This window comes from Amphibalanus amphitrite, unplaced genomic scaffold (assembly GCF_019059575.1).
Source record: "Amphibalanus amphitrite isolate SeventyFive unplaced genomic scaffold, NRLGWU_Aamphi_draft 001042F_arrow, whole genome shotgun sequence".
NCBI lineage: Eukaryota > Metazoa > Arthropoda > Thecostraca > Balanomorpha > Balanidae > Amphibalanus > Amphibalanus amphitrite.
This window is the reverse complement of record NW_024882536.1, coordinates 174,094-191,514: the sequence shown is the minus strand read 5'-3', so window position 1 is coordinate 191,514 and position 17,421 is coordinate 174,094. Positions and strand designations below refer to the sequence as shown.

The 17,421-nt window shown below is 49.1% G+C and overlaps 1 protein-coding gene across 1 annotated transcript; it reads left to right on the top strand.

Annotated features, from left to right (window-relative positions):
* Positions 1-3,646: 3,646 nt before the first annotated feature.
* LOC122369498 (mucin-1-like) lies at positions 3,647-17,413 on the top strand (the record flags this gene model as incomplete). The annotated part of the gene is made up of 3 exons (XM_043344290.1): positions 3,647-3,781; positions 14,679-16,297; positions 16,394-17,413. Coding segments are annotated over exons 2-3 (2,553 nt in total), but the record flags the coding sequence as incomplete, so codon positions are not given.
* Between the last annotated feature and the right edge of the window lie 8 nt (positions 17,414-17,421).

Below are 17,421 nucleotides of genomic sequence, written 5' to 3'. Positions count from 1 at the left end.
GTTATCGTGACGTAAAATAAATACATTTATCGAAAGAACACCTTCCTAATTTTTTGCACCTACTTCTTAACAATGAGCCAAATATTTTTTTAAAGAAATAAAAATTCAAAAAAATTTGGTCCCAAAGTCCAAAAATACAAATGAAAGAAAACTCGATATGTCATATATCAAAAATAGCGTATTTTTCGAAATGTCAAAAATACATATTAACCCGCGCCCCACTGGGGGGGGGCTATTTATAGCCCCCCTCCCGTTTTTCTGCAATAACTTCCAAACCGCTTGACGTATCGACGCCAAACTTTCAGTACCTTCGGCTGCATCAATTTGACACCTTGTGTCAAAATTTTATGTTCGTAGCTGCCATAGGTCGGCCGGAAATGACGTCAGAGTGACGTCATGTTCGGCCGATTTCGACGCAAAACATTGAACCACAGCAATCGCTCCCAAGAGCTCAGTTTTTAAGCTAGATCCAATTTCTTTGCATGAGAGGACTCAGAATAGACTGCGCTATCAAACTGCTATGTCGGATTTTCGAAATTTTGAAAATTTTGAAAATTTGATATAATAAAATCCAAAATTTATATTTTTACATTTTTTTCAAAAAGTTTTTGACTTTTCGAAAAAACCGGAATATATGTGATAGAACGCATTATCATGACTAACTCTAGCAAGTTTTAGCTAAATATCTTCAAAAATGGCCAAGTTTTACGCATTATTGCAAAAAATTCACAATTATTAATTTTTCAAATCAATTTTTCAGCACGTATTTGACATCGTACGCCAATATAAATAGCACCATCGTGTTTCTGAGCTCAAACTGCATCCAATAGACACCTTTTTTGTTGAAAAATGTTAACTTCAAAATTTGACCTTTTTTGACCTGAAAGTGACCTGACCTAAGCTAAATTCGACTCAAAATGACCTCGAATGACACAGACGACATCACATTCGAAATCTCTGGACTAAATGGACCATAAAACATGTGTCACGTGACCGACGCATGATATAATATTTTCGTGACCTGTGATGACCTGACCTTGACCTGAAAATCAAAGTATAAGTTTGGTACCCTCGGGGTATCTAGAGCATCTGTTCACGAGTGTGTGATCCAAAAATGAGCCTGATCTGCCTTGTAAGACGGCGGCCAGAGCCCAAAACGTGAACAAGCAAAATGCTAATAATTTTTATTTTGACCTGACCTGTGACGTCATCGGTGACCTCGAGGTCAATGAAATTAGGTTTCGCTCGACAGTTTCTCCGGGGCTATCAGACGCCGTTTGAATTTTGACGATCGGCCCAGTAGTTTCGGAGTTAGGAGGGGGGGCTATGAATAGCCCCCCCCCCCCCCAGTAGGGCGTGTTATACGCAGACCCCAGTGGGGCGCGGGTTAATCTCTGTTTCATTCCCAGTAAACATGCCGACGTCGGCCCGACATCGGCCGACGTCGGGGTGACGTCGGCAACTCGGCATCAGCATCGGCATGCTGACGTCGGCCCGACGTCGATCCAACCTCGGCACGACGTCGGCTGGATGTCGGATATGCCCGCATCGTCCAGCCGAGGTCCAGCCGACGTCGGGCCGACGTCGGACCGAGATCAATTGCTGAGGTCCAGCCGACGTCGGGCCGACGTCGGACCGAGATCAATTGCTGAGGTCCAGCCGACGTCGGGCCGACGTCGGGGCGACGTCGGACCGACATCGGCCGCTGTTTTGACCGTTAAAATAATATAAAATACATGTTTCATGTTTCATAAAGAGCTTCTGTATTCAAAATATCCTCAGGAAACTCAAATCTTCCTCCACGCCGCAACCCCCTGATCCGGACTGGACGGGAAACTTTATCCCATTTGGGATTGCCCGTAAGCCGAGCTCGCCCGTAGCCGGGTGCGGTGAGTGCTTGGGGGCTGCTCGGCCTATCCTTTGGTCAGGCTCAGCCCCGGCAACTCACCAGGGCCGGGCCCAGTTCATATAGAAAGGCCAGTCGGCAAGTGTCACTTTGCCAAAGTGCCACTTATCAAAGGGACACTTTGGGAAACGTTGGTGCAGGTGTGTAAGAGTGGCTATATGAATCCATTGTGGGGTCGCTCTTTCCAATAAGTGTCACGTAACAGCAATGGGACCAGGGACTCTATATTAACTGGACCCAGGGTGCTCGCCAAGAAGACCAATGTCTCCATCCTATCATCCTTCCGGCTCTGAAATGGTCTTGTCAGACCGAAAGGGCATAACACAACAAAACAAACTAAGTTCGATATATGCCTGCGTGGTGTAGTGGTTAGCGCACTTACCTCGCGTTCAAATGACACGGGGTTCGAATCCCATCGCCGGCTGATGCTTCTGGCGTGTTGTCCCAGTAAACATGCCGACGTTGGCGACTGGGGTGCTCGAATCCCGCCGCTGGTTGATATTTTTGGCGCGTTGTCCCAATAAACATGCCGACGTCGGCCCCGTCGGTCCAACGACAAACGATCTCGTCAACCTCGGCAAACAACCTCGGCCCGACGTCGGCTCGACGTCGGCTGGACTTCGGCTGGATGTCGGAACATGCGGGCATATCCGACGTCCAGCCGATGTCGGGCCGAGGTTGAACCGACGTTGGGCCGACGTCGGCATGTTTACTGGGTTGCAAGTTCAATGTTATATAATGTTTGGCATTTGAATAATCCGTCTTAGAGTTACAGCCCGCTAAACTTAGCGCTGCAAAGCAAGATCCAAAAAATGTTATACACCATAACTCAAAAAATACTGATCTAATAAGCCTGAAATTAACCCGGTTTACATAGCATATTTGACGAGGCTCTAGCTCATTAATTTGGCGATAATTTCGATGCAGTGGTCTTCAAATATTTAGAGGGGATCATTTTGTAAATTGTTCAGCACCATTGGCATCTTTTGCAACATCACGGACGGAGATACAAGCTTGCAACAAACCCTATGTAAACGCGTCTAAATTGTCACAGGTGGATTCAGAGCCCCTGGCCCCTGCCCCTGAGACCAATTCTCGTCAAATTCCGAGAGATGAGGATGTCAAATTGGAAAAAATGGTACGATCTATCGTGGAATGCCCCCTGTAAAAGTAACCCTGACCTACTAGTAGGTACCCTTAAAACCCGCGAGACCTGTACGCTAACTTCCGAACCACTTTCCTACGCACACGAGTGACTCAATTAAAAAGTGGCGGCTCTAGTGCTGAGAATGTCCAAGTATGCTGTTATCTATGATGCTGTTTGTCGTTTTTTGGAAGACAGCAGAATTTTCAAATACGTGATCTTCAATATTATTGTTAGGTTTATTGAAATTAGAAAAAGCATAAACATTCGATAAGGGCTCGGAAACTGAACAGCTGAGGCTTTATTCCAAAATTACCTTTCTATATGCCATCTCTATATCACGAAAGCTAGAGCTGGAAGCGAGGTCAATGGTCCTTCGAAACAAGTTAGAGTACTTGTGTTATTTTTTATGTAAATGTGCCTCTTTAGGTATATTTAATGTTATTACTATTTTTTATGACATATTTGTGAGGAAATATCAATGTTTTAAAGACTTTTACCAAAAACAGCACAAAAGAAGTAAGTACTCAAACAACGGATAAACAAAGGTAAGTACTGTTGTCCATCACAGTTACTCGAAAATGGTGATTCTTGTTATTGCTGTGCAAGAGATAGAATGGAAATGGATTGCTGAAAATGGGTGCAGTGTTAGAGCTTCAATCGTTCGCAATTTTCTTGATGATAAGGTTTGAATTGCTGTTACGTTTCGTTTGACTGCGTTTATAAGCTCGGTGAGTCTTCCAGGAGCTCGTGGACGATGAGGTGTGGTGCGCACCGCATTTGGCTTGCAGAAGTTGTCCCTTGTCACCATGCTTTAAAGGAAATAGTTCACTTTTTAACATGGGTTTTGAACTGGAATAGCAGTTCCGTAGCTTGGGCTGAGACGAGCATAAATCAGGAGCTTTTACAGCCCAACGATCACCCTAGGCAAAGATATTCTATTTCTCGTCCCGAAAAAGGTGTCTTGCGTTGAGGATGTGTGCCTTGCATATATTTCCATCCAGTATGAAAAGAGCATGGGTCCCGAAAATTCTTCAGAAACTAGAGAAATTATCTACGAGAACTCTAGAGAAATTCTCGTACTGATCAATTAGGACATTCAGGGGAACATTATCAGATCGAGCAGATCGCCCAAATGTCGGTGGCTGCGATAATTTCTCTGTTTCTGAAGAATTTTCGGGACCCATGCTCTTTTCATACTGGATCGCGTGTGCCTTACAGAAACTGAAAAGTTCTTCCTATATCAAAATATAGAAAAAAAATCTTTTGTTATCAAAAGGTTTTATTTTCTTTGCTGATTATTTTGAACATAAAAAATAATAAATCGTTGCAAAAAAAAATAATTTCGTGAAAGTGAACTATTTCCTTTAAATGGCTCTCTCTATCGTCTGGAGGTTTCGAAAGATGCTCTCCAGGTCCAGAGATGGCGCTAGTAAATTTGGCTGACATGACGTCATGCTAAAAAGTGATGGGTTTTGTGAGAGCAAATGTAATAATAGTTGAAAATTTTGTACTTTTGCTTAATTAAGAAAAATAAATATACAATTGTTCAAAACAGTGTTTTCCTCATTCAACCTTCATTGTTTTAAGAGGAATATAGACAGTTTAAATATTTTTTCTTGACTGCAATTCGCACACGCACTAAATTAAAAGCTGGAGTTTTGTGCGTTCGTAAATCGTGATTTGAGAAAATAAGTTGACAATAATCTTTTGCACTTTTGCTTTACAATCATTTTTCAATGCAGATAAATGCATAAATTATTCGAAAAAAGGCATATCTTTGAAATATTATGATTTTCCACAAGCAAATTTTCCCAAAAACTTGAACTACTTACAACTGACGAACGCATCCAATAATCTGGATGTCTTAGGATGAGTTCGTCATTTTTTTCCAAGGAAATACGATACAGTTCAAGCTACTTTACCGATTTATTAGGGTACTTTTGCCAATGAATTAATAAATAAATGACAACAATCAATCTCATTATCAACCATACTCGGAAGAATTTTCTTCGCATAAGCGCGAACACATCCGCGCTTTCATGAAAAGTCACGCCTGTAGATGTCAGGACTGCTGCTTTATGTTTCGCAAGGTGGCGCAGCGCGCAGGGTACCGACTACCGAGGCTGAGGTCTCCAGACTCTCCACCACGATTTAACTTGGAAATGGCCGATGGGGAAGGTCTCACCCAAAAACGGACGCCCTTTTACACAACTGCATAAAGAGAATGAATTATTGGCATAGCTGACCACACGTCCCCTCCCCCTCTCCGCCCCAGCTCAATAGGAAATATCGCCTATTTTCCTTAGTCAGTTATATTCTGACTAATTTCTCACTCTTCCCAGTACACCTTAACATGCATGATGCAGATGTCCACTGCGTAAGTCGTGTGCTTCCGTAAGTGTGCCAACTGTATAGTGTTGCCTACACTCTACAGTGCCTACTGCTTCCCCATTGTCGTTATAATTGGTGATTCTCAGGTCAAAAGTTACACAGTGGTCTCAGAGAACAATCGTTTCAACAAATTAACGATTCAAACCGTTGCATTCTACTGATATTCCGGTCAGTTCTGCTACTAAACGATTCCGGCAAAACACTCTTTAGGTTATGTATTAGCGAACCACCAAACAAAATTCGCCCAATCAATGGTCAGTTATTACTGCTGGGCTGAACCGTCATACGCTATATAGCCTATTGCAGTCAATATTTTCAGAACGATACTGACTGACGAAACACAACGTATTCGCGGATTCGCACATACGTTGGCACCCAGGTGGCCTGTCAGCAGCCGCACAAATCCGCACAGCGCAGCCGGGATTTGACATTGAGATGGTACACCGTAAAGCATGCCTTTCCACACAGGCACAAGCACAGGGACACAAATTCTCAAAATCCAAACTTATTCCAATACTGGTCAATTACGAATAGGCATAAAGTTTTGAGGTTTTCTCATGTTCATTCTTCTTTCAACACACGCGGCAGACTGCAGCAGCTGCAGAACATCTCACAGAGCTGCGCTGGATGCAGTCATGAGCTGGGACACGGTTTGTGACCACTGACCAATGACCGATCGGGGGTGCCAGCCTCCTCCCGGCACGCGATGCACTGGCCGCCGCGCAGTCGATGTCGGGGCACCGCCGGCATTCGCCGACAGGGTTCCATCCGATTCGGTGTATTGGTGGCAGCCCGAACAGTGACCCACGCGAAGCTGGCGGACGTCGATGGCCGATGAGCGATGCCCTTCCGCGACCGGCGGTGGCAGTCGGTCCCACATCAAGAACAGATACCAGTCATGCGGTCAGTCGGCGACGGCGCTGTCGCGAGCCGATCTGATGGTCGCGCGGTGGGCGTTGCCGACGTCCACCGGGACCGTCGACTGGGGGAGCGCGGCCGCCTCTTGGCCGCCGCCTCTGGTCGGCGAGCTCGTTGCGCTGTGGGACGGCATCCACTGCAAGTCGTTCACTGTGAAGCGGTCGTTTGACCGGACCTGGCAGGCGGGGAAAGGGGGCCTCAGATGAAGTAAAACCATCCCTCAGGCCAGCTTGAACTGGCTCTCCACCTCACCATGTTAGATAAGCGGACACCCTCGTGATCATTGCAGCGATGATTGCCAATTGGTGTGTCATTATGGGAGAGGATGCCAGCCTCCTTTGCAAGATAGTCTGCCTTTAATATAGTGCAGCCCGACCCATTGCCTGTGGCGCAGACTGGGCTTGATAATGCAGTGCAGGACACACCAAACGTAAGCGGCCATCTGTACCCCCTGTGCAGTAGGGCTGACTCAAGAGCCCAGAGTTGCCCTCCCCCCACCATTCTGTGCACGTGATAACTGGATGGGACATGCCATGGTCAGCATCTGTTCAAAAGCTGCCCTAAGCATGTAAAGCTCCACTGGCATGCTCAAGCATGGTCACAGTCAGTTCTCACTTCTCAGTTGAACCTCCAATGGAAACCCATCACAAAGTAGAGATCAGGGCACCTCTCACACTGCAGCACACTTAACAACTGAGGCACCATCTCATCACTTGCAGGTGGTTCTTGCCAGGAGCAATGCCAGCCACGCACATCAGGTGATAACAGCAGTGTACAACTGCAATCTACAAGCATCCATGTTCTTTCTGGTTTTCTCCTGTTGAGATCCACTGCCATGCATGAACTTGATGGGCTTTTGTTGCGCTCCTCCCATGTGCAGACAGGTTTCTGCTGAAACAAAGCAAAGCAAATGTGATTAATAATGGCCCTGTTTCACCATCCAGACACTGTGTGCACTGGTAGCTACGGCATACCATAGCATCACTCAAATGACGTTGCATGTGATCTCTTAGTTTATGATCAATCGCGTTTGGAACAGAGTGAGAGGTTCTGAAGAACCGTACCAAGAACAGAGGTTTGAGTTCAAATACTGCTAGCATGCTGCTGGTGCTGGTACCGCAGCGTGCAGCGTTCTGGGATGCTGTCATAGCTTAGCGTCACAGTGAAGTTTGTTGACACTGCCATGGAAACCCAATGCTCTGACACACGCAGCGCACTGCAGTGCTGAGCACTGCAGTGCGTGCTCTGCCGTGAAACTCCACCCATGAACGTTGGTTGCATGACCAGGATGGAGCAGTGTGGCAGACAGTGATTTTAATTTTAATTGCACTTCCTAGAGATTAAAATGTTGTTGGTGAAATTGCTATTCATTATTCCTATTACTATTGTCTAAATTTCACATTTCAAGACAGTATCAGCATTGACATGTTATATAAAATAAGGTTTAGACTTCAGGTGGTCCCGGGTTCAGCTATTAAGTAAAACAAGGGCAAAAAATTGTCAAAATTTAAAAAAAATACCTGCCTTCATCAACACCTCATCTAATCTAACCTCATCCTCATCTAACAAGGCCCTAAAAGCAAAAACCGTTTGAATAACAATGCAATATTTTGCAACCGCTGCACCATTACTGTCACGTACGCTATCCCTAGATTGGTTGCTGGTAAGTAGTGGTTGTCGTCATCAACTCGTCATGCAGCAGCTGATTGGGATGGGCGGGGCCTATTTTTATCCAGGCGATAGAGAGAGCCCTTTAAATCTATGCTACACTGGCATGCAATCCCATTAGTTACTGTTTTTCAATTTCTTCAGGGTTTTCGTCCGCGTTTTTATGTTCATCTCAGTCAATGCATTGCTGGCGCTACACTGCCAGCCAGTGGCGGATCCAGCGGGGGGGGGGGCAAAATGGGCATTTGCCCCTCCCAAACGGCATAATTATAACATAACGCCTATGGACGAGGCATGGAAAGAATCGATAAATTGTTATGGTTTGCCCCCCCCCCCATAAAAAGCTCTGAGCTGGATCCGCCACTGCTGCCAGGCCAAGGTTGGTGCTACTTGGTACCTATGATATCCCTTTAAAAACCAGTGTCCCAAACTTTGTAACTCTGGGTGGTAAACGACATCCAAAGGAGAATTGTTTTCCACTCTCACTCCCACTTTTGATAGCTTTTTTAACTCATTTTACAGAGACAAAGCATTTGCGAGAATGACCTTTTCCATCCCACAATCTATTGCTCCTGTATATAAATTCATGCTTTTGATCCTTTTTCCACCTTTTATGGGCCCACCTAACCTGCAATTTCACTTTCATCCCTTTTTGGGTGAGGATCTTTTTCCTCTGGCACCCAACTGAAAAAAATATTTTTGGAACATTGCTAAAAAGTGATTTGTCATCGTGATTCATCATCATCGCAAGGAAAGGCTGAGGATTATGAATTTTTAGCTGTGTGATCTTCTGTTAGTGATGAATGTAAAGATACTCAGTGATGGCATAATTATATATGTACAATGAAAGTAATATAAAAGATGTTGCTTGTAGGTAGTTTATGAATCATGAAGGGCAGAAACTTGGTATATGTCATAAATAAGGTCCTAATTACAATTGTGGCGCTGTTGATACGAATATGTAACAGCAAACATTTTAGGTTGTAGGTTAGTAGGTTTTAGGTTGAAGGTAGGTAGGTTTGTAGGTTTTAGGTTGTTAGGTTGTAGGTTTGTAGGTTGTAGGTTGGTAGGTTATAAGTAAGCAGGTAAGGTTAGGTCAGGTTTGATTATGTTTTGTCTTTTATTTGCCAGACATATAAGTATCATTTTTGGATTCAGGATGTCAAATAATGTAAAAATATGAAAAAAATTATCCATGAAATCTGCTTAGGACTTAAACTTGATGAAACTTAATCGGTATTAGTAAGCCTGGCGTCCCAGGAAGATGCCAGATTGAAACGACACAACGGAGACATATACAAACCTTACCTAACCTGACCTAACCTTACCTACAACCTACCCTACAAACCTGCAATGACTACCTACAACGCTACCTACTAGTTCAGTCCTCCCAATCTCTGCCGTACAAAGGTGAAAATGTTGGGTCAGAGTCCATTCCCTCAGGTCAACTCAGAGGTCAACCGAACATAATGGGTTTTGCCTTTATACGGCAGATCTGGCATCTTCCTGGTACACCAGGCTTACTTATACCCATAAATTCAGGTCAAACCAATAATCGGAGGAGTCAACTGTAAATGTGAAGATGAAGTCCAAGTAGATAAAAAACATAATCTAACCTGACCTAACTTTACCAACAACCTACATCCATTCAACCTTCCAACCTAAAACCTACCAACTGTCAACCTACCAACCAACATCCTACCAACCAATAACCTACCACTTGGACACCATCCTCACATATACTGTGAACATATACCACCAACTGCTGGTGTAGCCTGAAGCTAAGATGTCCCAAAGATTCAGCTCATGCTCATGTTTTGGAAAGGTCATGAATCTACATTAATATTTTGGTGTCTGCGTACTGACTCAAAGCTGATCAGTGTGAATAGGCATGTTCTTGTTATTTGTCACCAATCACCTTAACTTATAGTTAGGTGAATGGTGACTGGTGAGATGTTTTTATTGTAGACTTAATTCTAAGTGAACTAATTCTGAATCAAAATGTAATTCTTAATGAATATTAGGGACATACATGACCTCTGGGCTCTGAGCAACCTTTGCAAGGTGTTCTGGCCAGTGTTGTTTGTTTAAAATGTGCAGCTGCATGAAAAATCAAATAGTATGGGTAGGTAGCAGGGAAGTCACAAAAGGGGATCAGATATTTTTGTGGAGAATTAATGGAAATTTTTGATGCCATTTATGCCTTAACTGATATGCTTGCAACACAGGTGGTTTGGACAGGTGGCTTTGTCAAAGATTAACAAGCCCCCAGGCCTCAAACCAAGTATTGAAAAGCTTATCTTTTTGAGCGAGGTAGTATGCTTGGAAGGAATTATGAATGTTAAGATTTTATCAGCAGAATTACAAACCTAACCAGAACCACTTTAGCAACTCCTGGTTAACCTACCAGCTACCCTACCCTGGCTTATCTTTCATTAAGGTAGGTACCTTGCTTGGTGTGACTGCAAGGTAGGTGCTTGGTAGGTGGTAAGTAGGTATAATGTTAGGCTAGGTTTGATTGTTTTGTAGGTACTGAGAAAAGCATCAACAATACCAAATAACACACCAGTAATAATACAACTTGATGGTTTTGTTTTTTATTTACAAAAAAAAACTTCATAATTTCACAAATATGCTATAAGAAAAACATTGCAGCTTGCCTTACTTTACCTGACCTAACCTTTACACCTAGGTACCTTACGGGTACTTAACCCTTATTGGTGGACTTGTGTCTTGGAGGGGGTGTTTGAACACCCCCTGTATTTTTTCGCGAAGGTCTTAAAAACGGCAGCGCCGTTTTTGGCACACCTTATCATACATCTTTTCTGCACATGTTGTGAAAATTTCAGACCAAGGTCATTCAAGGTCAGGTCACCAGGTCACTTGAAGTAACCTGACCTCATAAAATGTTTCAATGTTTGTCATAGCAACACCGAAAGACCGATCGCTTTGAAACTTGCAACGATTGCTAAGAGCAACAGTATGTACAAAATGTATGTCTTGGAATTTCGATATCGGTGACCTAAGGTCAGATCAATTTTGCGACCTCTCCATTACAAGTCAACCGGAGTCCGGAGAAAATTGAAAGACGTCTCTTTTGGACAAACGTCATTCTGAACACTCTCAAACACTCTATTACAAGTAAATTTTGCGCACTGAACATGAAAATGGCACCCATGACCCATTTTATGCCCCTGAGGTCATGTCAGGTCACAAATGGTGTCTAACAGTTTTTGGCGAATAAATTTTGATAGACGCATGCCAGATTGATAAAATGCCTTAGATGAGTTCAGCTCGACGATAGGGATCGACTGATATGCAACATGACCTTTTCTGGTCATTACCTGAGGTCAAATTTTCAAGTTGACCTCTTAAGGTCAAATTATAGTTCATTCGCTGCATTTTGACGAGAGGGCCACGATGCCGGTAAAAGTAAGTTACTTACAGGTGTCGTTTCTCATTGACATTTAATTTTATCATTTTATGTAAAAGTATGATTTTTCAGCCTTTCCGACCAGACCGGAACGACTCATTATGTCATGGCCGTCCGCTTCATTCCTTCTACCAAGTATTTGACTATTTTGGATACATGTGGGTGACCCCTTATGCACGTGCCACGTGCAAAACGAAGAGGTGTCAGTTTTGTGTAACAATTGCAACATATCTGTAACTACTGGGCCGATTGCACTGAAAGTTGGTAGGTAGGTAGGCACCCACTAGGCGATGCATTTCCATGTGCCACAGTTGGGGTGCTGCTGCACGTCAGCACGTGCAGGGGTCGATTCCAGATCTCGAGAACGGCTGGACCGATGGCGCTCAAATTTGATACACGGTTAGGGACCAGTTAGTAGGATGCCGTGCACAAGTCAGTTTGAAGTACCCTTCGAAATTTCGCACGTGCAAGGCTCGCCCCCTCTCGGTCGCTCCGTTAGTCGCCCCAAAAGGCGTTTTACTGGTTCTAAAGTTATTGCAGAAAAAAACGTCTGCAATGTGCAAAGGCGGCCTATTTTGAAAGTTTCAGACGTCTGAGCCTCAAACTACTGACCTGAGGTCAAATATGAAGGCACGCTGGTGAAGCAGCTTTGGAAGAGCCATCGATTTCACTTTTCTGCGACGTTGTAGCACTTCTGGTTCACGAGCTATGCTCTGATTGGTGAAAAGGGTCAATCGGGAAAATTTGATTGAAAATTTTAACTTTTTTACCTCCATTGACGTCAGCATGAACCTGAGCGACGATGGGGTCTCCTTTCGTAGTAGGTAGGTACTTTCTGTTGGAGGGAATATATTTTTCGCTTTTTCCTCTCTTATTTTTTCTTTAAGATTTTAAGATTTTACAGTGTGCGATAAAATCTCGCCCCCCGGCCCATCATGGCGAATTCAAATGAAACCGCCGTATGAAACGGGTAGAGGACCAGGGATCAAAATTCACACGTTGAAAACCTGGAAACAGTGGACAACCAGGACGGTGGAATCGGAGTCTATAGTTTTGCGAGGAGTTGAATTCGGAGTCGCCAAAATATCACAGTCTCCGACTCTTTTTTCGCCATCCGTATTGTATTGTATTGTATTGTATTGTATTGTATTGTATTGTACAGTCTCCGACTCTGGAGTCGGAGTCAACATTGCATAGCGCAACGTTATGCTCTATGATTGTTTGCTTGAAAATATTATGCTCTTTGACCTCTCCAAAACTATTTTTCCGAGCTTAGGTCATACTTACGTTTTACTTGAGGGTTTTCAGCAAAAAGGCGTAGGTACGGCTGCTGGGGCTGATCTGCTCTAAGTTCTGTATGCTATTTATGAGGTGTAACTATTTGCAATGTAAGTCCCTGGAACGCGCAAGGGATTATTTCAGGTGAGGTAAAAGGTCTCCAACATCAACTTTATTGTCATGATAAGGACTTAGAGTCGGAGCTGGAGTGGAATTCTGAGCCAAAAGCGTTTTTTTTTTAGCCAGAGTCAGAGTCACCAAAACAATGGGCTCCTCTGCCCTGTGACAAACATTACCCCATCATTCATGCCTAAACGCCCTTCCCAGGGCAAAGGCCAACCCTCGTACTTAGGGGGGGGGGGGGGCTAACGGATTTTTTTTTCACGAATAATAAAAGCGACGAATCGCGACAATGTTTTCATTGCCCTAAAAAATCAAGTTTACATCTCCAGGAATATCATAATCCTGACCAAGTGACCTTTGACCTGAGACCCTTTTGGAAACCATGTCAGGCCTGAATATCGATTCGGGGCATCATCTGCTGTAGGGATGCTACGAAAAACCTGGTAAGACCATGTGCTCTCATTTCGTCCCATATCATGAACTTCATAGGATGTTTGGACTTTGGCTGTTTCAATACATGGCAGTTGATGTTAAATTTTCGCCGAAATCGACCGTTTAACGGAACCAGTCTGACCTCTGCGTAGTTCTAAGACGACTCTTCTCTTAACTTTAAGACGTTCTAAGTCACAACCATGTTCAGCAATCAAATAGCGCGTGAGCGCCTTTTCTCTGGCCGCGTGTGACCCGTTTGGTGACCTGCATGTCATGTGCGACTGACCCGGGGCCAGCCGACAGTCGCGGTAAGCAAGGTCAGTCATGTGCCATTGCAACATTCGCGAGGAATCTGAATGGGAAACAGTGCTGTATATCCATTCAAAAAGAAGCTCATCGACACCGCGATTATAACAACGGCAGAGGCGCAAATCGTGGAGAAAAGGACGACGCAGGTCTTTTGGGACACCCATTTTATGACATGAAATTGAAAATGTGAACATTCTCGTGAGTCTTTGGGCCAGTAAGCTTGAGAGAGATATAACCATGACCATCGGATCTGGCGCTAAGAAAAACATCTGAATCACATTGTGTCGCATACCCACATAGCAGAAGTAGCCTTCCGTTACCTGGCCTGACCTGACCTTACCCTGACCTCGATTTTATTGTTTCCACAACTGACATATATTTTTTTTCAGAACACTAACCCTGAGTCATTTTCTTTCGATATCGTAATAATGATCGCCGTGTTTCATGTCTGCAGCGGCGGTTCTTCCATTAAGGAACTCGAGGCAGTGCCTCACCAGCTTTTGGGTAAAAAAGCTTTTATTGGGTTGCTTCCTTTATTTCATTCATGGCTTAGGCCATATAGCTTCCATGCCTCGGCATAGCAATGCTGCCACCTTGGGTGCTTACCATGCTACATAATAGTTGCCAATTTGGTGGCCTAATGCTTTTGTATAGGAGAATCAAGTGAGGCACAGTCTCACCGAACATAGCCAAGATGATTTATTGTGATTTTAAATATGCAACTGTAGATATATGTTTAGTATTTTTGATACGGTCTTACCGTGCTAGAAATAAAAAATAATTTTATATGAAATAGTTCAGGGCATTGTCTTATTATGCCTTACTTTTTCTTGAAAAAAAAAAATGTTGAAAGTGCCAAAGGGAGCAGCGGCCTCCGTTGGAAAAACTTGGGCTGTGAAACAGTGCCTCACAGCCTAAGACTAAAACCCTAGGCGTTTTTGATATGGCACATCGGCAGCTCACTTAGAGTGTTTATTTCCCTTTCTGAATTAACTCCACAGATTAATGAAGGCAGAACCCGAGTTTCAGGGCCATGTGATGTCTATTGACTCTTGTCCACCTCTCGTTGGCAGGATGACGCTTGGGTCGTCACTTAGCGCCCGTATCTTATAATTGACGCCCGGCACAGCACTCTATGGTGGCGGCGCGGTGACCCAAGATGGACCACCAGTTCTCCAACATCCTGCGCGGCACGCGCCAGTTTTTCCAGGGCGTGCCGACGTCGAGCGCCGACTCGCCGGCGGCCGGCGCCGCCGGCTGGCCGTACCAGCTGTTCCCCGGCGTCGGCTCCGGCAGCATCACGCGTGGCACGTCAGACGGCGGCGAGCGGGCCGCCGCCGCCGCCGCCGCCGGCTGGCCGCCCGCCTACCAGCGCGGCCCGGAGCGGCCCGAGCGCGCCGTGTCCTCGGCGGCGGCCGGCTCGTACGCGCCCTACGCCGGACTGTCTGCCGACCCGGCGGCCGCGGCGCGCTACAGCACCGCCGGCCCGGACAGCGTGTGGAGCATGCTGGGCCACTCTGCGGCGCCGGCCGGTGCCCGGCACGCCGCGCAGGGCTTCTACCAGCAGCAGACGCGGTCGCCGGTGACGGCCGGCGGCCAGCAGCAGCAGCAGCAGCAGCAGCTCGGCCGGCCGCCGGCGGCGGACGGCGGCGCGCGCGCCGAGCACGTGGTGAAGGTGCTGGAGGGCGGCCGGCCGCAGCTGCCCACACTGAGCCAGTCGCGCGCCGCCCTGCAGTCAGCTCTGCGGCAGCGCTCGCCGCTGGAGCCGCGCGGCCCGACCGGCGGCCCGCTCCAGACGGGACAGCGCGCCCCGTGGCCGGCCGCCGACGGTCTGTACGCCGCTCACCCGGCGGCGGCCCCGCAGGCCGGCGGCGGGCACCTCGGCGACCTGCTGGACTACTACGGCCGACAGCAGCCGTCAACGGCAGCCGCGTCCCGGAGCGGCGACCCGCGGCCAGCGGCGCAGCCGGCCGCTCAGTCGGCCTACCAGCCCGCCGCCACCCTCCAGTCGACCTACCAGCCCGCCGCCAGCCTCCAGTCGACCTACCCGTCCCCGGCGCCCAGGGACCAGCAGAGACTCGTCTACAACCACGGCTCGGCGCCGGGCGCCGCCTACTCCGGGGCAGGGCTGGCTGTGTCGGACGCCGCGCCGGCGCCGATGCGGCCCGGCTCCACCGCCGCCGGCCGGCATGGCTACCGGTGGCCGTCCATGTCGCAGCCACAGGCCGTGGGCAACCACCAGCCGCCGCCGGCCGCGCGGCCCGACCCCGGCGCGGCGCGGGCCAAGCAGCCGCCGCCGGCGCCGTGGGCCGCGGAGACGGCGGGGCGCCGCAACAGTTCGGGGGACGGACAGTTGCTGGACCTGCGGCCGGGCAGCGCCGCGCCGCCGCCGCCGCCGGCCGACACCGGACAGCCCCGCAAACGGCTGTCCACCGAGGTGCTGGACCTGAGCGTGCGCCGCGGCGCCGAGGAGCGGCCGCGCAGCGTGATGCCGACCCTGCCCAGCCAGAGCGTGGCGCGGCAGCAGCGCGAGCCGCGGCCCGAGTCTGTGCCGCCGCCGGCGCGCGCCCCGCTCGACACGCTCAACAGTCCGCCGGCGTCCCGTCCGGCCTCGCAGGCGGCCGCGGCGCCGCCCCAGTGCCGCTCGGACGGCTTCCGGTCACCGGCGTCCGAGTGGCGGCCACCGACCGGCGCTCAGCCCTGGCGGCCGCCGGCGTCCCCCGCGGCGGCGGCCGAGGCGGCGGCCGGCCCGCGGCGCGCCGCTCCGTCGCCGGCACGCACGCCTGAGCCGGCGGCCGGCGGCCACAACGGTCCGCTGGAGACGGCGACCGCCGGCGGTCCCAGCCCGCGGCCGGCGCCGCCCGAGTCGCCACGCGCCGCGCCGCCGGCCCGGCCGTTCGGCGTACCGTCCAGTGACGCGACCACGGCCGCCGCGGCACCGCTCAACTTTTCACCGCGAGCCAGTCCGACGGCGTACCAGCCGCCGGGCGGAGTGCCGATACGGATCAGCCCCTCGCCGCAGCAGCCGCCGCCGCGGGCCAGCCCGGCTCCTCAGCAGTTCTACGGCGGTGCTCCGCAGCGGCCCGAGCAGCCTCGGCAGGAGCGCCCAGCGGCCTCTCGTCCCGACCATCCTCCGGGCCACCCGGCGACGTCCAGGCCGGACCAGGCTCAGAGCTATCCGGCGACCAGGCCGGACCAGCCCCCGGGCCACCCGTCGACGAGGCCGGACCACCCGCCGGGCCACCCCGCGGCAAGGTCCGACCTGCCGCGCCAGGAGAAGCAGCCGAACGCACCGGGCCGGCCGGCCTACGGTGGCCCGATGTCTGCCGAGCCGGCGCCCCGGTTTGGTCCGCCGCCGCCGGCGGGACCGGGTCAGTGTCCGCAGCCGGGCCGGCCGCCCGGCTCTGCACTGCCGCAGCCGGGCCGGCCGGGCTACCCAGCGCCATACCCGCACAGAATGTCGGCACCGCACCACCACCAGCAGCCGCAGCAGCCTGGGCAGCAGGGACACCCTCAGCGGCACCAGCAGCAGCGGCCGCCGGCACCGCCGCACCAACACCAGCAGCCAGACCAGTATCAGCGGCACGGCCAGATGGGTCAACAGCTGCACCCAGCAATGCGGTCCGGACAGCCTCCCTCGCAGCAACAGCAGCAGCAGCAGCAGCAGCAACAACACCAGCAGCAACATCACCACCAGCAGCAGCTGCAACAGCAACAACACCTACACCAGCAGCAGCAGCAGCAACAGCAGCAGCAACAACACCAGCAGCAGCAGCAGCAGCTGCAGCAACAAAACCAGCAGCAGCAGCAGCAGCA